This window comes from Osmia bicornis, chromosome 6, assembly GCF_907164935.1.
Source record: "Osmia bicornis bicornis chromosome 6, iOsmBic2.1, whole genome shotgun sequence".
In the NCBI taxonomy this organism is placed as follows: domain Eukaryota; kingdom Metazoa; phylum Arthropoda; class Insecta; order Hymenoptera; family Megachilidae; genus Osmia; species Osmia bicornis.
The window spans coordinates 3,180,383-3,202,491 of NC_060221.1; the positions used below are offsets into that span (position 1 = coordinate 3,180,383).

Sequence of the window (22,109 nt, forward strand, 5' to 3'; positions counted from 1 at the left end):
GGTAAATTGTCGAGTAGTTTCAGGCAATTTTGCATAGATGGCGCTAGGATCGAATTTCAAAAATCATTTATGACGGTCATTTTAAAATGCAAGGTTATCAAACAATTATTTAAATAATTTTTCGGTCTTGTGCTAAAAGAAATAGAATCAAAGGGAGTCAAAACTGTGTCTTTTTAGTTGTGAGTGCAAGATATGGTAGAAGAGGGACTGGTAAGACAGGTACAACTGTAATATCAATTGTGCTCTTGTATACGTAGTCACTACACATATATATAATTTATATACATATAGTGATACTTAAAGGTTATATACAGTCAATGATTACAGATATAGTTATACAGTTTAGCAGTGTGACACAAATTTGCCTCCCTAATATGATAAAATAACCTAATTTGTGAATTTCATTTTTGCACTTCCATTTGTGAATAAATATTTGGTATAATGTTAAGCATTGTATTATGTCGTCGTCTGCTACAAACTGGATACAATCAAAGAAAACCTTGGATCAAATCATTTACAGTATGTGCAATTAAATCAAGAAGACAAATTTGTTCAGAATGGTTTTTTTCTAACACAAGCATACATAATCCATTGTATCCTGCCCTTGGACTTAGGGTAATATTTCCTAATTTATATTATCTTTACAAAGTAATGGTAAAAGATATGTAATGGTGCTTCTTTGAAGTATTAATTACCTACTAAATGTTAATACTTTTATTATAGTTACTTTAGCATATGTTAAGAAATATTAAAGATTTCAACTATTAAATCAGTAATAGAAGCTATATGGTTTTTATATAATTTATGTCCATTATGTAAATGACATATAATAAATGCTCCACTAATCAATGATAAAAGTACATAGCTTAAAAGCAAATTAATTATGTAACAGTAATTACACTGTTATTTATTTCAAAGCAACTTTTTTTTTATTGATTCTACAGATATATACATAATGGGTAGAACATCAAGAAAACGTCTCCAAAAGAAGAAATTAAATCTCAAAGCAATAAGTGAAAACTGGGAAGACTATGCATCTGAGAATGAAAATCTGATGCATCTAAAATCTTGGTTATTAACAAATAATTGTTTATCAGTTTCTTATTTAATCCCATATAATTTTTCTGTTACTGGTAGAGGGTTGAAAACAATGAAGGATATTAAAATCAATGATATATTGATGAAAGTACCATATGAAATATTAATAACCACATCTACCTTATCTCAAAGCAATGTGACAGAGTTATTTTCAGAAACTAAACAATATAGTGCCCAATATTTATTATCTGTATTTATTATATACGAATCACATTTAGGAAATACATCAAAATGGTACCATTACATTAATAGTCTTCCAAGAATTTTAACAAATCCAGATTTTTGTACAAACAAAGAAAAAAATCTATTACCACCACTTATTTTGAATTATATGTATGAATGTCATAAAGTATGTAATGACTTTAAGTTGTTAATTCAATCTATAAATAATTTAGATTCAAATAATAAAGGTAATTGTTCTCATTGTAATGTTCATCTTAAAAAAATAATAACATTTGAAAGATACAAATGGGCATATTATATTGTTAATACAAGAACTGTGTACATAGATTCAAACCACATAAAAACAAATCAGAATATTACTATTAATGTGAAACATCCTAATAACTTAGCTTTAGCTCCTTTTTTGGATTTATTTAATCATGATATTTATACTGCCATAGATACATCTATTATTATAAATGAATATGGTAATAAATTTTATCAACTCACCACATTAAAATCATTTAATAAAGGATCACAAGTTTTTATCAATTATGGTGCACATAATAGTCTTAAGTTGTATATTCATTATGGCTTTTTTATACCAAATAATCCCTTAGATGAAGTTCATTTTGATATTTCTGACATAGAAACTTGTTTCAATATTCCAAAGATCAAATTAGATTTTATAATTTCTAATCATTTACAAAAAAATATGGCATTCATAAGACAGGGATTGAATTATAATGCAATATCTACATTATTCATATTAAGTACAAAATTACAAAAAAAATATTGGAGTACAAAACTATATGGAAATTCTCTTACTTGTGATGATATAATAAGTACACGTGATATAGCAATACAAATTTTTAATCTAAAAAAGAACCAATTAGTGCATCAGTTAAAAGATATGAAAACACTTAAGAATTGTACACAATGCTTTTCCATTGCAATAAGTTTTATAGAAGAATATATTGAAATATTAACTGAATCATATAATAACTTTTGTATAAAAGTAATGTAAAATTAAAAACAATTTGCAATATGTATACATAAAAGATATTATATAATATAGGTATATGATTTATAATTTTGTAGCATTTTAATAAATTGTTATCTTTTTACTGAGTTTTGTGTAATTTTCTACTAATTAGATAGTTATTTCCATTTAACATTAAAAAAAAAATGAATAACCATTTGTTGTAATATAAATAAGGTTTTCGTTTATTTATACTTATTAAAGTACTTTTATATTCTCTTTTCTAAACTATTAACGTTTTTAAATAACATTGTAATTAAGATCTTACTGAAAATCATATAAAATTGCTTATAAATTTCTAAATAAATATTTTTATAGTGTTTTAGTGGAAGTGCAATTCATCGTACACAGAAAAAAAGTGCATTACATTTAAAATTTATTACACCAATAAAGTTTCCACTACCAATTCCTGGATTTAGGGAAGGGAAATCAGGTCAACAAAAAAGAGATTGTTTTCATCCTGGTGTATCCAGTTTAAGTCAAGAAAGTATTGATTTACAAGAAAAAGAACCAGTTACCTCATCAGATATGATAAAAGCAATGCTTCAGTATATTTGGCCTAAAGTAAGACATCTTAAACATTTGATTAATGTTACAGTAATACATCTATGTCTATTTGTAGGATGATCCAGAAATAAGGAACAGAGTTAAAGTTGCTGTTAGTTTACTTATTGGTGCAAAGGTTTTAAATGTTTGTGTCCCTTTTATTTTCAAATATGCAATAGATGCTATCAATTCTCAACATATAGCAAGTACTGGCAATGCTATTTTAAGTCTAGATACTGCACCAGAAACAGTTGTAACTGCAGCAACAACATTACTTATAGGATGTACGTATATTAAATTGTTTAAAAAATAATACTATAATTGAAAATTAACAGTTAATTTCTTATCAAACAGATGGAATAGCACGCGCAGGGGCGGCTGGATTCAGTGAATTACGCAATGCAGTGTTTGCAAAAGTTGCACAACATTCTATTCGAAAAATAGCTAAAAATGTCTTTTTACATTTGCACAATTTAGACATGGCTTTTCATTTGAATAGACAAACTGGAGCATTATCAAAAGTAACATAAATTTTGATTTTTCAAAAGTTTCTATTAATTGTTATCACTTGTTATTACCTATATAACATTTTTGTAGACAATAGATAGAGGCAGCCGAGGTATAAATTTTGTACTAAATGCAATGGTATTTAATATTATACCTACTGTCTTTGAATTATCCTTAGTCAGTACAGTACTATATTTAAAATGTGGTGGAGAATATGCAAGTATTGCTCTTGGTTGTGTAGGAATTTATGCTATATTTACATTAGCTATTACACAGTGGCGAACCAAGTTTAGAGTTTATATGAATCAAGCAGAGAATGAAGCAAGCAATAAAGCAGTAGATTCACTTATTAATTATGAAACAGTAAAGGTACTATATAAAGTCTACTATTCTTGTGATTAATAACTATGTATATATAAAGGTATATCGTCTTTATTAGATAAACAATTAAAAACAATACTTTTTATGTTAGTATTTTAACAATGAAAAATTTGAAGCACAAAGATATGATGAATCATTGAAAAAGTATGAAGCTGCATCACTTAAAACAAACACTAGTTTAGCACTGCTAAATTTTGGACAAAATGCCATATTCAGTGCTGCCTTAAGTTTGATAATGGTATTAGCAGCTCAAAATATTACACAAGGTACAGTTTTCTTTATATTGAAAATATCTGAGATATAAAAATATACGTAATATGAAAATCTTTGTAGGTACTATGACGGTTGGAGATTTAGTAATGGTCAATGGGCTTTTATTTCAACTATCAGTTCCTTTGGGATTTCTAGGATCAGTATATCGCGAAGTTAGACAAGCTCTTATTGATATGCAAACTATGTTTACATTGATGACAATGGATACAGCTATTAAGGTATATATTTTTTATTTTAAAACAATAAGAAACATAATAATATGTAAATAATGAATATATTTTACAATGTAATATCAGTCCAAAGAGAATGCAATACAGTTGCACTTAAACTCAAACAATTCAAATATTGAATTCAGAAATCTTAATTTTCAATACGTCGAGGGTAAACCTATTTTTAAAGATATGAATTTTACCATACCAAGTGGTAAAAAAATTGCTATTGTTGGAGGATCTGGTTCTGGGTAAGTTTGAAATATCATTTAAATAATTTAGATTTTTGGAAAATATTAAGTGACAGTGTATATTTTTAGTAAAACAACATTAGTAAGATTGTTATACCGATTTTTTGAACCACAATCTGGCAGTGTTCACATTAATGGTTACAATATTCAAGACGTTGATTTAGATATTTTAAGAAAATCAATAGCAATTGTTCCGCAGGTAAGTGAATCGATATAATGAAAAACGATCTTGAAATATTAACTTCGAAACATCATTTCAGGATACAGTTCTCTTTCACGAAAGTATCTTTTATAATCTTCATTATGGAAATTTATCTAAATCAAAGGAAGAAGTTTATGAAGCTGCCAAAATGGCAAATTTACACGATTCCATTCTTAAATGGCCAAAAGGATACGATACACCAGTTGGTGAACGTGGTTTAAAATTAAGCGGCGGTGAAAAACAGCGGGTTGCAATTGCTAGAGCAATTTTGAAAAACAGTCCAATATTAATCTTTGACGAGGCCACGTCGTCTTTAGATTCTATTACAGAATATGTAAGTTCTTCCAACGTAATTTAAATACTATTGATATACATTTAACAATAATATCTTCACAGCATATCCTTGAAGCATTACGCAGAGCAACCACCGGGCGTACGTCCATCGTTATTGCCCATCGTTTATCTACAGTCATGGATTCAGATGAAATTTTAGTACTAGCCAATGGTAGTTTAATTGAGAGAGGAACACATGATTGTTTGCTAGCTACGCCAAATTCTTTCTATAGTAAATTATGGAAAACACAGCATATGGGAATGCTCAAATCTAATAATAAAGAAAAAGAAAATAATCATAGAACTCCTGGAGTTTAAAACAAGTATCGTATAACATACGTATAACATCGTATAACAGGTAAACATGTTAACGTAATATTCAATTTAAAAACAAATAATTAATGAAAAAATAGTATTCAAGGAATTAAACGTGAAATGAAAGTTCATTTTTTTTTCTTTTTTAACGAACTTGAGTGTTTAATATAACATGTACAATATAACGCCATGAACAGGATATACTAAATATAATGCTTTTAATACAATTCTAATTACATATTCACATTTTTTCTCATTTTAATATAGGAACATTTCAAAATGTTAAAAAATTGTTATTTATTTCATTGTACATTATAAATACAAGTAGCAACGATTAAGTATATTTAGTATTGTAAACTTAATTTACACAGGTTGTAACAATAATGTATGTGCTGTGCACATATCTACTTATATATGTACAAATATCTGGTATTTTTAAAAGATCAAGTACTTGTAACTAAGTTGTATTTCTGTAATATAATTGTATACAGATTTATAAAAATAAAAGTATTTTAAATCCTTGTATGACTAATGGATAAAGTATTAAGTGGAAGATTTTTCTAACGTTTTGTATAATTAATATGCTATAATTGAAAGAAAATAAAATAATTTGAAAGAATTTCAGTTTTTATCTACTTCAATTGAGTTGACTTTTTTAATATACATAAATATAGTTTCAAAACACATTGATTAGTGAAATGTTATGTGCCTGTTACCTTAGCAACCATTTAAAAACAATTATGGATGCTGATTAGTCTTCAATAAGTTTTGGACAAAGCTATAATACTTTGTTTTTTTTAAATACAAGTATTACATATGTTTGAGATATTAGCTGTGATGTAGAATTGTCATATATAAAATGCAAACTGAAGTACCTACATTACCTGTAGTACATTTTAATACCCATAAAAACCTCAATAGGTAATCAAAACAATATCAAACACTTTACAAATATTCTGACATAACTGTTTCTATAAAGTCACATATATTTAAGTAAAAATTAAAACAAATAAACAGGAAATAAATATTTTTAAAACATTTTAACACAATATATTCATATATAATTTACAGAAAACAAAATTCTAATTTAGGGAAATCAGTGGAAACTAAATGTAGTTTGCCACAAAAAAATATAACATGTCTTTCATCTAATTGTAAGAAGAAAAACTTGCATCCTTTACTTGGTTTGTATATACTGTTATATTATCATATGTATTCTAAATGTTTAAAACTTTTTATGAATATATAATTTATTCTTAAACTATGTACAGGTCAACCATATCAAGTTAATATTCGACAGCAACATTTTTCTGAACACTCAAAACTTAATAAAAGTAGCATTGAACAAAGAGTTCTATCAGCAAAAATGTTACGCATTAAAGAACTGCAAAATCAATTAGCTGATGCACATTATCAATTAAATGTAATAATTTTAATCATCATTATATAAATGAAATAAGATATGAAACCATTACAAAGTCATTTATACATTAAAAGCTTATATTAATTACAGGTATGTTCAATGTATTCAATATGTCTTTTTCTACAGGAATTAAGTAATGAAAACAAATTATTAAAATCCCTACAAAAGAGGCAAGATTCGGCATTAAAACGTTATGAAGGAACAAATGCTGAACTTCCAAGAATCATTAATTCACATCATGAGGAACTGAGAGTACTTCAAATTAAATATAAAAAGTTAAAAGCTCTACAAAAGGAAACATGTGATTTATTGAAGGAAAAGGAAAATGAACTTCAACAACTGCAGGTGAATACTGATTAATATGTTTTTAACTATACAGAAGTATTGGAAATTAATGTTTATGCATTATTTCTATAGTGTCAAAATAAACATTTGTTACAACTCAGTAAAGATCGTAATTTAGAAGAAAGGGAAAAATTACAACTGCAAGTTTCAGATTTACATCATAGAATACAGCAACAGCAAGATACTATACAGGTAAATGAAAAGTTTAATAATATTATACAATGTCTTGCCTACTGTTCATATATTTTAATGCCTTATTAGACATTACACAGAAAATTGACTCTTGAAAGTAAAAGTTTAAAACATCAATTACACACGGAAATTTCTAAGCGAAAAGAGACACAAAAAAATTTAGATGAAGCAACAGAAAAATTAAGAGGTTTAGAAAATTTATTAGATAATAGAGAACATAGATTATATTCTAGCGGGCAACTGCAATTATTATTTCGTAGTAAAAATAGACGTCTTGGTACACAATCTCTCACAAATTTAAGAGATATTAGGTATGTAATAAATATAGTATTAAATTAGTTCTCTTACTTATCATGTTCTTACACTGTAATACTTTTCAGCTCATCAAATCCATTGAAATTACCAGATAAATGTAAAAAATGGCAAATGGATGTACAAGATAATACCTTGGTAAGAATCAGTCCTATAACATAATTTTTAAATATTTATGATTCTTTTTAAACAATTAAAAAATTCTATTTTTACTACTTTTAGCCTATACTTCATTCATCCGAATTAAATGATAAAAATATCAAAGAGAATGAAGAAGTGAATTCAAATCAAACCTTGAATTCTGTAAGGTCAGAAACAATGGCAAATTTGGAACAAGTAAGAAAGTATCGTCTCCAAAAATCATTGCACAGAAGATCTTCATCAAATGATTCAGAAGAGAAATTTAAAGAACCAGATTTCACAGTAAATGAAAATTCAAAGATTTCAATAAACTTACAAAATTTACAAGAGTCAAGAAAGCAAGAGGAAAATGTTAATTGGCAGTATGAAATGAATACAGATAAATTGAAAAAAATATATAAAAATAAAAAATATCAGAACTTAAACAAAACATTGGAAAAAGAACTTTCTGATTCATCTGCAAATAGTGGTAGTGAAAATGAAAGTGAAAATTTCAAAAATAATTATGTTAATGCAGCTAACTCCAGACAACTACACAAAAGGTTTGTAAAATTTAATGCATTTATTTTCTTTTATGTTAATAGATTGATATCTCTAATGGTAATTATTATTTATTACTTTTTAGATTAATTAGCGACACAGATGACACTGAACATTTAAAAGAGTTAATATTTTCTGAATATAAAGATAAATTTAAAGTACAGGAGAGAAAAGATTCTTACAAAAGTAATTCAGAAACAGAATTTGAACTCCAAGAAGAGTCAGTTAAACATCACTTTCTAATAAACAATCAAAATGATACACTTAAATTAATATCTTCTATATGTGATGATCAAATACAAATTAAAAATGTAGGTGATCAATATAATGTAGCACATACTGAACAAGAAGATACAAATTTAGAAAATGTTGAGAAGTATATACTTGGTCAAACTAAAAGACAAGAATATAGTCATATAACACAAAGTGACTTTGAAACTGAATTATTGTTACAAACATTAGAATCAAAAGATGAACTATGGAATCAAAATGCCACATCATTCATAACTTATAATGAATTAGAATCAAAGGTGCCTCATGTAAATGAAAATCTTTTTAAAGATTTGCAAACAACATCTACAAAGGATCCATTAAATGTTTCTAAAAACTTGGATGAAAAAGAAGATATAAACAAAATAGAAACAAGTGAAATAGAAATAAGAAGCAAAAATATTCTGATTGAAAACAGTGATGTAGAAACAAAGAATAAATTAAATAAGCAAGATATAAATACAGAATCAAAAAATATTGAGACATCATTAAATGATGTAAAATCATATGATTCTAATTCAATTCCTAATACATCTGTAGATGTTAATACTACAAATAAAATTAGTACTCAACTAAAACCAGCTAATTATATCAAAGAACACTTATTAGCATCAATGAAAGCTATTGATGATAATGAAAACATTGAATTTTTCAGCCCAGATCATAAAAAGCATATGACAAACAGAAAACAAATTACAGAGAATTTATTCCATGGTTTGCCTACTCATATGAAGAAAAAGCAAGATATCATTAAAGACATATTTGATACTGATATGATTAATAAAAATGAATCAATAGGTAGCTGTAATAAATTACACTGATGTAAAACTTAGTAAACGAATTGTTCATAAAGTCACAATGAAATGATAAACCCTTTAAATAAACTTAGTACATACATATGATATTCTGTCTATAATACGTATAATATTATACATGTAATTTCTTTTATGAGGGGTTAGAAATTTCTATCTCAATACAATAAAACACTTAAGAATTTATAATCATAAAGTTTGTATCTCTTACCCTGATCACAATCTGTACTATATACAAATGTACACTACATTTAATTTTAGTAAAAATTAGTTTTATTCATTGCTCCTTGAAACTCTTTTACAAATATATATATAATACATATATTTAAATAAAACAGTGGTTAACAGTAGTAAACTTTATGTATTTAAAAATAAATATACAAATAACATTAATTTACATACTCAATATACACACCACTTTTACATAATTAATAAAAATTGTATAAAAAAAAACAAAATTCGCATTTGTTAACAATTCATAAAAATACAAAAAAGAGCATATTTACATACTTGAAAGTAGACACACTCATATGTATATAGGTACATACACACATACATCCCTTATATATATAATTTGTGTATATTATGTGGCACAACATTTTTATTTTATATGTAGATTGGTAATACTGTTTTCAGGATTGACAAGAAAGAAGGCAAACAAGGAAGCAACAAGAAGGAACCTGTTATGTAGGTATGTTGTAGAGAAGACAGTGGAATGAAGACACGCCGCGAATACGAATGCCATAATGAACACCAAAACAAACCATGAATATACTTCTAATTCATACAACAGAGGTACATTTTTATTTATTTTATGTACTAAAACTTATTGTTTCTTCAATATATCCGTATTAATACAAAAATGTATACTGTTTTAAACATTACAATAAAGATGAATTGAAAAACCGTCTGCTGGGCGTCCTTATGGCGTCTGCTAGAATGATGCTTGAAAATTAGAACTTTGTTTTCACATATGAAAAGAATGAAAACTCTTATTTTTCCAGCGAATTTCACTATGTTCTATATTAAAAACATATATAATTTCACTATCGTTTCTGAAAAATTAAGAATAATTTTCAACTGTCATAGGTCATAATACTAATGGAAGAACATATTTATTATTATTGTAAGAACATTAATAATCAACATGACATATAAGATGAAGATGTACTAAATATAATTGCTAATTAAAATTTGAAAGTTTATTACATAGACTCATTTTATATGCACATAAAATGTATAAATGAAAAAAACTAAATTTCAGGTATTGTGGGAAGCGATAGTCCTGCTGCTTTATTAGATATGCTGGCAGAAGTTGCTTCTCAAACATTACATTCGGAAAAGAAATATAGTAAATCATTATTAACATCACAATGCAAGTCAAAAACAGATTACATAAAAAGAAAGACTTATGAATCATTCTTTACTGTGCCACAGCTTTTGTCCATGCCTGCATCACAATTAGTTAAACAGTTTTCTATTTTTACAAGCGATGAATTAAAAAGGCAATACTCTTATACATGTGCTCTAGTTGTTGGGTGTGGACAGAAATATACTAGTTTTGCAAGCGAGGGAAGGGCAAGAATGTCAATTAAAGCACACTTAGCAGAACATTTAGAATATTTAAAAACAAACAAGGATGCTTGTAAGTAAATATAACTATGTTCCTATAAGCAGAAACAGTTGTAATAAAAAAATAACATATTTATAATATTGCTTTATAGATAAGAATTTTACAGCAAAGTCAGTGAGTTACAAAAATTATAAAACAAGTCCTCAAAGTAAGAAAAATAAATTTCAACAGACAAGGAAACCACAAGAGGCATTGAATAAGGAGAATAAGAATATTATTGAAAATTCTACAAATTATTTAAGAAATATTTTATTGAATGATTCTACTTTTAAAGAATTAGACAAAAATAAAAACATTGAAAAAGTAGAAAATTCCAAAAAATTACATAATTCTGAGCAAAAGGATACTGATAGAGCAGATTTCAAAGTTCTTGGTGATCATAGCTATTTCGAACGTTTAAAAGATGAAATTCCTAGTACAAAAGAAGTATCTTTTCATAATACCTTTGAAAATACAGCAAATGAAAATGTAAGTGTCAATACAAAAGATGAGTGCATAATTTGAAAGTTTTGAATATGATATATTTATTTTTTTTATATAGATTGTACTTATGGTTGTTGGTACTGACAGTGTTCACATGAAAGAATATCCTCACATTACTCAAAAATTGTCAGAAAAAGTTAATGGGAAATCTGAAACTATTTATTTACCAGGTAAGTATATGATACTTGGGTATGATTTTAATACTGTTTTCTATCTTTATTACATCTTAACTTACTTGCAGAAATATCATGGTCAAATGAAGGTGGTAATAAAAGTGCAGAAATTACAACTACTAAACCCAAAGGAAAAGCCAAATTTATAGGGACTAGTAAAGAGGAAAAAGAAATGGCATTAGCTTTTATGGATCGCATTAAGAAAAAAGGAAATCCAACCGGAAGTAATCTTGAATGTCGGATTTGCAATCCACCACGAAGTTTTACAGCACCTACAACATTAGTATCGCATTATAGAAGTCATGCGGGAATAAAACCTTACGAATGTCGCATATGCAGAGCAGTTTTTACAAGGAGGCACAGTTTAAAATATCACATGTTGATTCATCAAAATCAAACACGATTTACGTGCGGTGATTGTGGAAAGAAATTTAGGCATCCATCACATTTTAGAGAACATAGACGTAGACATACTGGAGAAGCACCGTTTGGATGTGATGATTGTGGACAACGGTAAGTAATGATTTACATTATACATTGTAAATATTATAATGTAATATAAAATTTGTGTTTACCTCAATTAGGTTTAAAACAAGAAATACCTACAAACGTCATTTAAAAACAAGACATGGTAAAGTTTTAACAACTACTGGAGAGTTGTTACATCTTTCCGAAGAAGATTTTCAGAAAGTTCGAACTAATAGAAGGAAAAAATATGACACAAACAAGGACCATGTAGCGAATGAGGGTATAATTGCACCAAAAGCGATTATGCATTACCAAAACGATAACGATCAACAGCACGATACTGAAACTGAAGAATATATCGTAAATGAAGATATTGATAACCGTGAAAAAAATTGGGAGCCACACGATGCAGTCCAAATTATTAAGAATTGTTTTGAACCATACGAGATTTCTCCAGAATCTCATTTAAATAAGACTGAATCTGCAGAGACTGAAATAACTGTAAATAGCGTTTCTAATAAGAATGACAATTGTTTTACAGAAGAATTCACAGATAAAATACAAGACACATCGTTAGTTCAAGATGAAAGTGAACACATTGTATATCATGATAACACTGATCAATCGGAATTAATTTATCATAATATAAACGAAGTACCATCGTATATTAAAGTAGAGTATAGTAATATAGTTAATAATACAAAAAGTAGAAACAATATAGAAGTTCATGGAAATCTAGAATTTTCGGAAAATCAATTTAAAAATTACATACAAATAATAGAAGATTCGAAAACAACTGATTACAATGAATCGTTAAATAATTCTATGAACAAACGAAAAATTAAATATACACACGATATAAAAGAATCAGGAACACAACTGATACGAGAAAACATTCATATTCAAAAACAGGATGAAAATAGCAATAAACAAATGACTGTTACTCAAGAAAATATAAAATACGAGAAAGAAAACGGTAATGTTATCATGCTTGATTATAAATCTTGTCAAGAAATGCAAGTGCATAAGATTGATGTATCGAAAAATGCAATAAATTCAAATACTTTAGAAGAAGCAAATATTGTTGTTAATAGAACATCATCAACAACTAAAGATAGTTTAGTACCAGCAGATAAAAATTTAAATAACTATCAAACTATTGTAAAAAATTTAATTAAAAATGGAGTAATAACTTCTTCAAATTATATTCTTGAAAAGAATCAAAAATTATTAAATCAAGGTGAACAAAGTTTGTATATTCATAATGAACCTTTAACCAGTATAATAATACAAAATAAATGCGTGAATGTGCTTCCACAACCGCTTAAAATTAATGATGATCTTAAAAATAAATCGAAAATTCAAGTGAACAAACACCAGAAATTTACATTATTGAATAAACATGTGCAAGCTATTAATATAAAACAAAATGAAAATCAAAATACAATTTTGTTATTAACAAGTGATGCACTACAAAATAGTATTTTTAAAATTGACCAAAATAATGCTGCAGAAAGTGAAACTAAAACAAATATTTGAAACAAGTAAGTAACATTTAATAATAATAGAAAATAAATTTAAAGAGTTTTTCATCTTATTTTTGTCAAATCAAAGATATTTCATATTAAGAGCAATATGGTTTTAAAATTAAAAGAAATTTTTGTATAGCTAATAAATATGTATGATAGTATGGTTACATTAAAATAATACTCTAAGCTTTTGTACATGTAAATATTGTTAAAAAAATGTAGATTTAATATTTTTTACTAGAAAAAGAAAACATATTAAAAAAGGACTTTTTATAAAAAATGAATTTAATAAAATATTTTTACATGATTTAGAATATATAAAGTGCACAGTATTAGCATACCTTATATCCAGGATGTTCGGTTAGAGGTGGGCATTCTTGATGGGGATAGTAGCTAATTACCTTCCTTTGGAACGATACCCACTCCTAGCCGAACACCCTGTATAAAGTTTAAAAATGTGAATTAAAATGCATTTATTTTGTTTCATGAGAAATAATGTTATTTTTGAATTGTTTAAGAAGTATCTTATTATATATTATAAAATCTTTATTTATTAGCCATTCCAAACATTGCAGCTATAAATCTTAATTAATCTACAATATTAACCCTACATATATATGTATATGATGAAATTATTACAAATTTGATTCACTCAAGTATATGAGCATAAGATACGGTTACTTAATAGCAATAACAATTATTTATGTGCCAAATATTTAAAAGCATAGTACAAATTTCTAATTTGTTTAAACGAACAGTAAGTTTGTGTGACCAATCAATTTTCTAAAGTAGCTGCAAATCATATATGTTTACCACATGTATTGCAGTATACAAAAATGTATATAATAATTTTCATTGGGTTTATATTTTTGTCTTTAAATACTTAAATTACCACATTTTCTCAAATATAGCTCAAACGTGTCTTCCGTATACAAATTATCATTTATTTGGCATCATATTCTCAATGTTTTTATAAAAATATAAATACGAATATAATAATATAACAGTATAATTACATAGCAATAATTCATAGCTATTACAAATGATGCATAAGATACAACACAGAATAGATATTCTACATAATGATAAACAGTTTTTGCATAAGACAGAACGATATTTAATAATTAGTTGTGAATTAATTTTGGTATCAATATACACTTAAAAAAAATACTTTACAAATCAAACTCTGTGTAATATGATTTAAATATACGTATTAAAAGCTTACAAGAATGTAAATATAGAATGTTTGTAGAAAAATAAGCATATTTTTTATTCGAGTAATAATTGTAAATATTGGTTTAAAATATCTTTATCACAATCAATTAAATACTGAATAGTTAAAATCAGTATCCATAATTCAAAGTTTGTTTAAAATATTACAACTTAAGAATTAGTATTTCTTAAATCATTACACATAACTAATAATTATCAACAGTTTTGAAGATATAAATACTCTTCTAAACCAAGATGTAATTTTATAGAAATGTAGAATGCAATATTTACAAAAGCCAGTTGTTTATTCATTGTATGAAACAAAAGTAATAAGTAAAAAATTATTTTACATTACCAATTGTACACTGTGAAAAATAATGTGCCTTGTATGTATCATACAATTAATTATTATACATATTATATAATACGAAACTAATGTTGTAATAACTATACAACAAAATATTCAAACATACTCTTTACTAATTTTTGATTATTATAATATTAAACAATTATAACGATGTTAATATGAAGAGTAATTTTAATTATATACTGTATTTTTATACTCTTTTTGTACTTAATAAAACATTAAAAAATTACTTCGGAATGTAATTTAAAAGTAATTTACTCTCCCAAATGCAAGATATTCAATTTCTTCTTTGTAATACTATAATATATTCTGACATTTTTGTAGTTCCCAATTTTTTATATCTGTAGATACTTGACAACAACAATATAAAAAAAAGAGTAAAGTAAGTGTAGTGGACCAAGGATCTGTAACAAAACAAAATTTTTACTAATTCCAATTTTTGCAATAAGTTCTTCCTTTTGCATCTAAAGTATAATAGAATGGTACCATGCAATAATCTGTAGACATAAATATTTCCAATTTCTTCTCCAGCAAAAAAGTAAAAATTAGATATTACTGATACAGCTAAAAGGGGACTTGCTAAAATACAATCAAATCGTCTGGCATTAATTTGCGACAGATATTTTTTCTTTATACTTAGATAATATTTTTGTCTTCCAAATGACTTCATTACACTTTCAATATTTAATCCTATAAAATTAAGGGCTGCCCAAATAAAGATATTTATTTGCATTCCATGCCATACAAAGACAAATGTGAAGCACAAAAAAGAAGCAAATAGTTTATTATAATTTGACTTTAACAGCGGCACATAAATGTATCTGAAAAATAAATTTATTGAAAATTTTGATTACATTATATTTTCTATATTATTCAGCTACAAGGATCATACCTTATTAAAAACTTATATAAACCTTTATCAAAATATTTCCACATATCAGAATACAAATGAATCCTAGCTATACATTTAGGTTGAGAAGGTGCTTCTATATTATCTATAGCACACAAAGTATGATTAAGTCCATACACCACAACATATTTCATTAAGAAAAATTGTCCCATACAATATCCTAATCCATATAAAGCCCATGGATTCACAATTTCAACAACCTAATATAATATAAAAAAAAGTTAAATGTTTTAATTCAGTTATTATATCAAAAGCTGTACTTTTACCTCAGGATGATACTGCATAACATTGAAATAGAGAAAATGTAAACAAAGATTTGTAAATACTATCCAAAAAATATATTTAATTATTCTGAAAAAAATATTTCCGAAATCCTCTAATTTCCAAAATTGAAATGTTTCTTTTATCTGTAAAAATTTGAATATGATTTATTTTGAATCATTAAATAAAATTCTACTTTTCAATATAAACCGAAATTATACATACAGAATCCATGAATTCATGATATAAAATCAATGGTCCTAAGGATAATGTTGGTAGATACAAACAGTATGCTAATTTGTATAAAAAGTTGTTAAAAAAATAAAGCATCTCATCACAGTCACTTTTTAAATGTTTGTTCATATTATCTATGCTATAACTAATGCTTCTTAATTGAATCCAACACATTATAAGAGTTAAAAGGTAATGCTCTTCATCATTAAATTTGAATGTACTTTGAAAAGTACCATCCGGAATTTTTAGAAAATGTATCAGAAATAAAAATAACATATTTATCAACCATATAATTAATCTACTCTGTTTATATGTTAACATGTATAGCACACTTAATTGTATAAATATACATAATGTACCTAATGTTCCAATTAAAAAATGCAAAAATGAAATAGACATAAAGGTATACCAAGAACATAACAGCTGTAAAGATATATAATATTATAAGTAAGAAAGGCAAAACACAAATTAGAAAATAAATGAAATACTAAAAAGTCATACCGTAATATTTGAGACAGTCTTAATAATCAAACTAACTAAATGATGGATAAATATCCATGGTATTAATTTAATCATTAATGGTATCCATATTTTCCATTCTTGATCAGAAACATCTTGTTTTTTTCCAATCCATGACCATCCTGGTGCAAAATCACCATATACATCGTTATAATTATCAAAATCTAAAATTTATGAATAATATTCAGTTTATAAAATATCGAAATATTAAATTCATGTCTTTTCAAACAAAATACGCTTAAATACTTACAAGTACTAATTAAAGACACTTTATAAATTGAATACAAAATAGCATTTGTCCACAAAAAGAAGTAAACGAAACTTTCATATTTATGTAATTTAATAATGTTCCGTGTTACCGATGTCATCTTCAACTACAATTAAATTTACCGCTTCATTTTTATTTATGTATGCACGTATATATATGTATATATATATATACTACCTCCACCTTGTTTTTCAGAATGCACAACAATAAGGTACAATATGTTTACATTTTTCTATAGAATATATGACTGACTACTATACTATATAACCATACTATATAAATCAGTATATTAAGTTTATTTTGTACAATACTAAGCATGGTAGGCTTCCTAGGTATTCCAGTGAACCACAGGGAACTGGCGACATTCCAGGTTATCGCCCCTTCAGGTAGGCATCGCCATGGATCCTGACAAAGGAGCGAAAGAGGCTCTCTACATACAGGGGCTGTGGCGCCCCACCTCTTACGTACAAACTCTGACGCGGAAAAATTTGAATTAATATTCACTTTGTTATTCTCACTTTTCAGTTATTTATAATATGTAATAATTTAAAATTGTATTATCTTAATACTATAGTCCGTCAAACGAGACGAGTCAGTATATGTTTACTGGACTATAGTATCGTCAAAATTAGGATTTTGAGAATTTCTTTTCCTTAGGCAAGCCTACTTCTTTACTTGATATTGTAAAGTTTATAAAAGATACGAAATGGCACACATATCATATATTAACAACAGTTCATTTAGAACAATTACTACAGTTTTCCTTATAGTCAAAATAAACGATGAGAATGTTTCATAACTGAAATTTTATTTTTAAAAGACAAAATGTATAAAAATAAAAAAAATGAATAAATTACATCCATACGATTAAATATAATTTAAACAAAAAAATTCAATTTCTTAGATGTTAATGAAAAGCACAATGGGACAATGGTCACTGCCATATACCTTATCTCTTACAACATTGTCACAAACTTTGTTTTTAATTCGTTCTGATACCAAAAAATAATCCAGTCTCCTATATGAGAAAGGATGTTTTTTAATCAATACTATCAATATTGAAATTCCTATCATTAATTTGTTAAGTACTCACCATCCTATATTTTTACTACGTGCATTAGCAAAATATGACCAGAATGTATAAACACCAGCTTTGTCAGGATATAAAAATCTAAATGTATCCACAAACCCTTGAGCTAGAAAATCTGTCATACCCTGTCGTTCTTCTTTAGTAAAGCCAGCATTTTTTACATTTGTTTTAGGATTTGCAATGTCTAAAATATGACAAAGTTAAAGTTTACAAGTTCATAAAATTATTTATAAAAAGTACTGCAAAATATTATTACCTATTTCTTCATGAGCAACATTCATGTCACCACAAATAATTACTAGCTTTTTCTCATCCAATTGCTTGACATAGTTTTTAAAGACCTCATTCCATTGCAATCTTTTTGGTAGTGTTACTAATTTCTGACCAGCATTAGGTACATCTATTATATACAATTGTTAAATATATTAAATATCAATATAAAAAAATGAAATTTAAAAGGTGTTAAAACCTGAATAACTTACAAACATTAAGTAAATAAAAATTCGGATATTCAGCTGTAATCAATCTACCTTCATCATCAAACTCAGAATTATTTAAACCATACTCTACATTCATTGGTTTCTGTTTTGTATATAATGCAACTCCACAATATCCAGGTTTTTTACCTATTTGTAGCATATGAACAGTTTAATATTTTACATGTGAATTTACAATACATTATTAAAACTTACTATCATGGAAATAATAATGATATCCCTTTAATTTAACTTCTTCTGGTAACTTGTTTTTATCACATTTGGTTTCTTGTAATGAAACTATATCTGCATTTTCCTTCATAATATATTGCATTCCACTTTTCTGCATAAATATAATCATAAAACATTATGAAACTACTGAAAAATCATATGATAAAATCATACAGGAATTATACAAACTTTGATGAGTGCCCTTATACCAGAAACATTCCAGCTGACAATTTTTAAGTTATATTTATTTCCTTCAGCACTTAACTTTTCACAATCAAAATTAGTTTCATTCAAATCTGTATCTGTTTTATTCATAAACGTTTTTGGTTCTGTTTTGGCACGTTTTACTGCAGGTTCTTCAATATCACTTGCACTGCGTTTAGATCTCTTGCTAGGTGTTTCTTGTGACTTTGTAACTCCTTTCTTCTTTTCATTTTTACCTTCAATAGCAGTTACCTAACTCAAAATAGAATAAAAATGTATTTTTTAAATTTTCTTTATGTTTACAAAAATACCAGCATAGTGTTTAATATTAATTGAAACATTACATATACATTCATATAAAAATTATACATTTATGAAGCTGAATATTTTAATACTACGTAATCGTATTGAATTAATAATAACTTTATGTAAATAAATCGCATAATTATCTAACCTTTGGGATTGCTTTTCGTTTTGGCGGCATGTTAGTTACGTTTGTGCACCTAAACAGACGCTAAGAAAATTATTATTAATGTCAACACTATATATCATAAGAATGTAAGACTACTTTTCTTGAATGTTTTCTTATTGTACTGTAAATAATCGATCTGATTCAATAATTATATTAATTATTTATTTTAAATAACTAAAAAACATATGCGTCTAACAAAGAATAGTTCGTTACCGGTAAAATTTTCAGTGAAGTTTGAATACTGCGCGATATCATGAAACTCAAGAGAATTGGTCGATAGCACTTGATGCACAGATAAGTATCATACAGAAATAACAATATTAAAATTAATTATCCAGTTTATAAATTGAGGATATTAAAAATTTGTCATTGAATTTATTAAGTTCCTGATAAATTGGATGATGTTTTAAAACGAAGCGAAAATCTAGCAAACAGCGTATCTATATGGTGTATTACATATGTATACATATATAGTAGCTATATATTCAATGCTGTTTATATAGGATATTTCAATGGGAAGATTGGAACCAGTGACTACAGATTCAACAAGACTGGATATGCCTTTGTTTTCGAAGAGGGTCCTGAATTGTGCCTTGAAAACGAACGCCATCTGATCCATCCTATAAAGTATAAAAATGTGAGATATACCTTATAACTAATTGTCAGTATCAATTACAAAAGATGTCAAATCTTGTTGGATCTGTAGTTAAAATTCATGTAAATAGTAGTATTTGGTCTCTGCATTGAATGACGGGGAGATTCGTGCTTTAGCGCGTCAATTTGTCTTCGGACGTTAAGGGGGTAGACACGGCACGAGACCTGTCCGATTTGGCCGGTCGGTATTACAGCAGATTTTTCTGCACAAAAATGGTAATACCATAGACATACGGGTGGCTGATGAAAACGAGAGGGCGCTTTTTACTAATTCTGTATTCTATTCTGAATGTAAAAGAAATAGTCAGCTGTCGCATTGTACTTGATTGTTCAAGAGTGGCTCAAACTACACGACGACTTACCGATTGATTTTTTAAAGGAACACTATTGCCATCTATCGAAAAGTAGCAGAACTATTTACCGACTTATCGACCATGCACTACAGATAGGTAGTGTTCCTCTAGAAAATCTATTGGTAAGTCGCCGAGTAGTTTGAGCCACTTTTGTACAGATGGCGTTATGATCGAATTTAAAAAACCTTTGTGGCGGTCTTTTTAAAACACAAGTTTATGAATACAAGTTTGTCAAACAATTATTTTAATAATTTTTCGACCTCTTGCTGGTCTTGATTGATTCCTAAAAAAGTAGAATCAAAGAAAGTTGAAACAAGTGTCTTTTCGGTTGGCAGTGAGGGATGTGGTGAAAGAATAATTGGTAAATCAGGTACCCAATCTAAGTCCACGTGGGGTGCCTGGGACCCCAAAAATCAGGACTCCCAAGAACAAAGGCATATCTGCTATTGTTGGACTGTAGTCACTGTAAACAGTACACGTATGATTGTGTTGTTTGGATTTTCATTAATTAAAGTAAAATAAAATATAATAAGTGTGGCGTTATCAAATTACATATGTTTAGCAATAAAAAGAATAATTTACCCCCAAGACCACACATTCCTAACTCTGAACATGTGTTGGAAGATCTAAATAATGCTGCTATGGATGATGTTGCATTCAAAATAATAAATAAAGGTTTTATCATTTGCATATTAATTATTAATGTAATGATTAAAGAACTGTTAAGAAAATGATAAAGAAACGTAACCTTGTTTTAGATTATAATTTAAAAAAATTTATTTTTAGATGAAATTACTGAAGAAAGTCAAATGAATGCAAATATTTCTGATACGTATCACAAAATGAAAATGTATTTAAATATGAAACAACGATTAAAACATTTAGAAAATATGCTTAAAAGCAAAGAAGAACAGTTGCAAACAGATAACAATGAAATAAGAAGACTTGCAGATGATATTAGAAAACAAGCACAAGCTGCATTAATAACATGAAATTGTTATATTGTTGATTATTTTTTATGAAAGAAACGTAAATACAATGTATTTATTTCTTATTTAATATTTTCTTAATCATTGATATAACAAAATACAACTTATTTGTTTATACAAAATGATTGTAGTCATTTCTGAATGATTGATATATATGTAAATAATATATTCATTTATATAAAATACTTAGAACATTATAACATATACATATAATTAATACTGTATAAAA

General features: G+C 26.8%; 6 protein-coding genes across 13 annotated transcripts; 4 read left to right on the top strand and 2 right to left on the bottom strand.

Annotated features, from left to right (window-relative positions):
* Nucleotides 1-49: 49 nt before the first annotated feature.
* LOC114874669 (iron-sulfur clusters transporter ABCB7, mitochondrial) lies at nt 50-5,844 on the top strand. 4 transcript variants are annotated; one of them, XM_029184165.2, is made up of 12 exons: nt 50-210; nt 328-615; nt 2,621-2,866; nt 2,925-3,132; nt 3,203-3,369; nt 3,446-3,724; nt 3,828-4,002; nt 4,070-4,227; nt 4,306-4,469; nt 4,539-4,668; nt 4,730-5,005; nt 5,068-5,844. In XM_029184165.2, the coding sequence occupies exons 2-12, from the start codon at nt 442-444 to the stop codon at nt 5,320-5,322; spliced, it is 2,232 nt and encodes a 743-aa protein (XP_029039998.1). In that variant the 5' UTR covers nt 50-210; nt 328-441; the 3' UTR covers nt 5,323-5,844. The 4 variants fall into 4 exon arrangements, with proteins under 4 accessions (XP_029039998.1, XP_029040000.1, XP_029040001.1 ...); XM_029184167.2 differs by lacking the exon at nt 328-615 and having other exon boundaries at nt 50-219; XM_029184168.2 differs by lacking the exon at nt 328-615.
* Nucleotides 5,845-5,943: 99 nt separating this feature from the next.
* On the top strand, nt 5,944-9,620 carry LOC114874668 (hyaluronan mediated motility receptor). Its single transcript, XM_029184164.2, has 9 exons — nt 5,944-6,240; nt 6,391-6,503; nt 6,591-6,742; nt 6,869-7,087; nt 7,160-7,279; nt 7,349-7,590; nt 7,660-7,729; nt 7,814-8,274; nt 8,358-9,620. Exons 1-9 carry the CDS (start codon nt 6,179-6,181, stop codon nt 9,361-9,363), a joined length of 2,445 nt encoding a protein of 814 aa, XP_029039997.2. The 5' UTR covers nt 5,944-6,178; the 3' UTR covers nt 9,364-9,620.
* Nucleotides 9,621-9,845: 225 nt separating this feature from the next.
* Nucleotides 9,846-15,345, top strand: LOC114874636. Of its 2 annotated transcripts, XM_029184099.2 has the most exons (7): nt 9,846-9,894; nt 9,991-10,149; nt 10,619-10,999; nt 11,079-11,455; nt 11,529-11,640; nt 11,712-12,156; nt 12,228-15,344. In XM_029184099.2, the coding sequence occupies exons 2-7, from the start codon at nt 10,101-10,103 to the stop codon at nt 13,648-13,650; spliced, it is 2,787 nt and encodes a 928-aa protein (XP_029039932.2). In that variant the 5' UTR covers nt 9,846-9,894; nt 9,991-10,100; the 3' UTR covers nt 13,651-15,344. The 2 variants fall into 2 exon arrangements, with proteins under 2 accessions (XP_029039932.2, XP_029039934.2); XM_029184101.2 differs by lacking the exons at nt 9,846-9,894; nt 9,991-10,149 and having other exon boundaries at nt 10,618-10,705; nt 10,792-10,999; nt 12,228-15,345.
* A 27-nt stretch (nt 15,346-15,372) lies between these two features.
* Nucleotides 15,373-17,750, bottom strand: LOC114874587 (protein-cysteine N-palmitoyltransferase Rasp). 3 transcript variants are annotated; one of them, XM_029184002.2, is made up of 8 exons: nt 17,595-17,750; nt 17,394-17,517; nt 17,126-17,307; nt 16,616-17,047; nt 16,396-16,536; nt 16,112-16,329; nt 15,706-16,040; nt 15,373-15,645 (listed from the first exon to the last, which is right to left on the bottom strand). In XM_029184002.2, exons 2-8 carry the CDS (start codon nt 17,509-17,511, stop codon nt 15,497-15,499), a joined length of 1,575 nt encoding a protein of 524 aa, XP_029039835.1. In that variant the 5' UTR covers nt 17,512-17,517; nt 17,595-17,750; the 3' UTR covers nt 15,373-15,496. The 3 variants fall into 3 exon arrangements, with proteins under 3 accessions (XP_029039835.1, XP_029039834.1, XP_029039836.1); XM_029184001.2 differs by having other exon boundaries at nt 17,589-17,750; XM_029184003.2 differs by having other exon boundaries at nt 15,394-15,623; nt 17,394-17,750.
* A 490-nt stretch (nt 17,751-18,240) lies between these two features.
* Nucleotides 18,241-20,447, bottom strand: LOC114874589 (exodeoxyribonuclease). Of its 2 annotated transcripts, none has more exons than XM_029184011.2 (8): nt 20,098-20,447; nt 19,867-19,926; nt 19,398-19,664; nt 19,194-19,320; nt 18,984-19,127; nt 18,758-18,901; nt 18,505-18,685; nt 18,241-18,429 (listed from the first exon to the last, which is right to left on the bottom strand). In XM_029184011.2, the coding sequence occupies exons 1-8, from the start codon at nt 20,137-20,139 to the stop codon at nt 18,312-18,314; spliced, it is 1,083 nt and encodes a 360-aa protein (XP_029039844.1). In that variant the 5' UTR covers nt 20,140-20,447; the 3' UTR covers nt 18,241-18,311. The 2 variants fall into 2 exon arrangements, with proteins under 2 accessions (XP_029039844.1, XP_029039845.1); XM_029184012.2 differs by having other exon boundaries at nt 19,867-19,915; nt 20,098-20,435.
* An 854-nt stretch (nt 20,448-21,301) lies between these two features.
* On the top strand, nt 21,302-21,968 carry LOC114874592 (UPF0449 protein C19orf25-like). The gene is made up of 2 exons (XM_029184017.2): nt 21,302-21,566; nt 21,678-21,968. Exons 1-2 carry the CDS (start codon nt 21,446-21,448, stop codon nt 21,881-21,883), a joined length of 327 nt encoding a protein of 108 aa, XP_029039850.1. The 5' UTR covers nt 21,302-21,445; the 3' UTR covers nt 21,884-21,968.
* The last annotated feature ends 141 nt before the right edge of the window (nt 21,969-22,109 follow it).

Bases quoted from the DNA above. Each gene is read 5' to 3' on its own strand.
- LOC114874668 (XM_029184164.2), top strand. From the start codon at position 6,179: ATGCAAACTGAAGTACCTACATTACCTGTAGTACATTTTAATACCCAT. The intron at 6,743-6,868 runs GTAATAATTTTA...CTTTTTCTACAG, and splicing joins ATGCACATTATCAATTAAAT to GAATTAAGTAATGAAAACAA. The intron at 8,275-8,357 runs GTTTGTAAAATT...ATTACTTTTTAG, and splicing joins TCCAGACAACTACACAAAAG to ATTAATTAGCGACACAGATG.
- LOC114874589 (XM_029184011.2), bottom strand. From the start codon at position 20,139: ATGATATCGCGCAGTATTCAAACTTCACTGAAAATTTTACCG. The intron at 19,927-20,097 runs GTAACGAACTAT...TAATTTTCTTAG, and splicing joins CTTCACTGAAAATTTTACCG to CGTCTGTTTAGGTGCACAAA. The intron at 19,321-19,397 runs GTTTGTATAATT...ATATTTATGCAG, and splicing joins GTATAAGGGCACTCATCAAA to AAAAGTGGAATGCAATATAT.
- LOC114874592 (XM_029184017.2), top strand. From the start codon at position 21,446: ATGTTTAGCAATAAAAAGAATAATTTACCCCCAAGACCACACATTCCT. The intron at 21,567-21,677 runs GTTTTATCATTT...ATTTATTTTTAG, and splicing joins ATTCAAAATAATAAATAAAG to ATGAAATTACTGAAGAAAGT.
- LOC114874587 (XM_029184002.2), bottom strand. From the start codon at position 17,511: ATGACATCGGTAACACGGAACATTATTAAATTACATAAATATGAAAGT. The intron at 17,308-17,393 runs GTAAGTATTTAA...CATAAATTTTAG, and splicing joins AGTGTCTTTAATTAGTACTT to ATTTTGATAATTATAACGAT. The intron at 16,537-16,615 runs GTATGTATAATT...AAATTTTTACAG, and splicing joins ATCATGAATTCATGGATTCT to ATAAAAGAAACATTTCAATT.
- LOC114874669 (XM_029184165.2), top strand. From the start codon at position 442: ATGTTAAGCATTGTATTATGTCGTCGTCTGCTACAAACTGGATACAAT. The intron at 616-2,620 runs GTAATATTTCCT...ATATTTTTATAG, and splicing joins ATCCTGCCCTTGGACTTAGG to TGTTTTAGTGGAAGTGCAAT. The intron at 3,725-3,827 runs GTACTATATAAA...TTTTTATGTTAG, and splicing joins TTAATTATGAAACAGTAAAG to TATTTTAACAATGAAAAATT.
- LOC114874636 (XM_029184099.2), top strand. From the start codon at position 10,101: ATGAACACCAAAACAAACCATGAATATACTTCTAATTCATACAACAGA. The intron at 11,000-11,078 runs GTAAGTAAATAT...ATTGCTTTATAG, and splicing joins AAAAACAAACAAGGATGCTT to ATAAGAATTTTACAGCAAAG. The intron at 11,641-11,711 runs GTAAGTATATGA...ACTTACTTGCAG, and splicing joins TGAAACTATTTATTTACCAG to AAATATCATGGTCAAATGAA.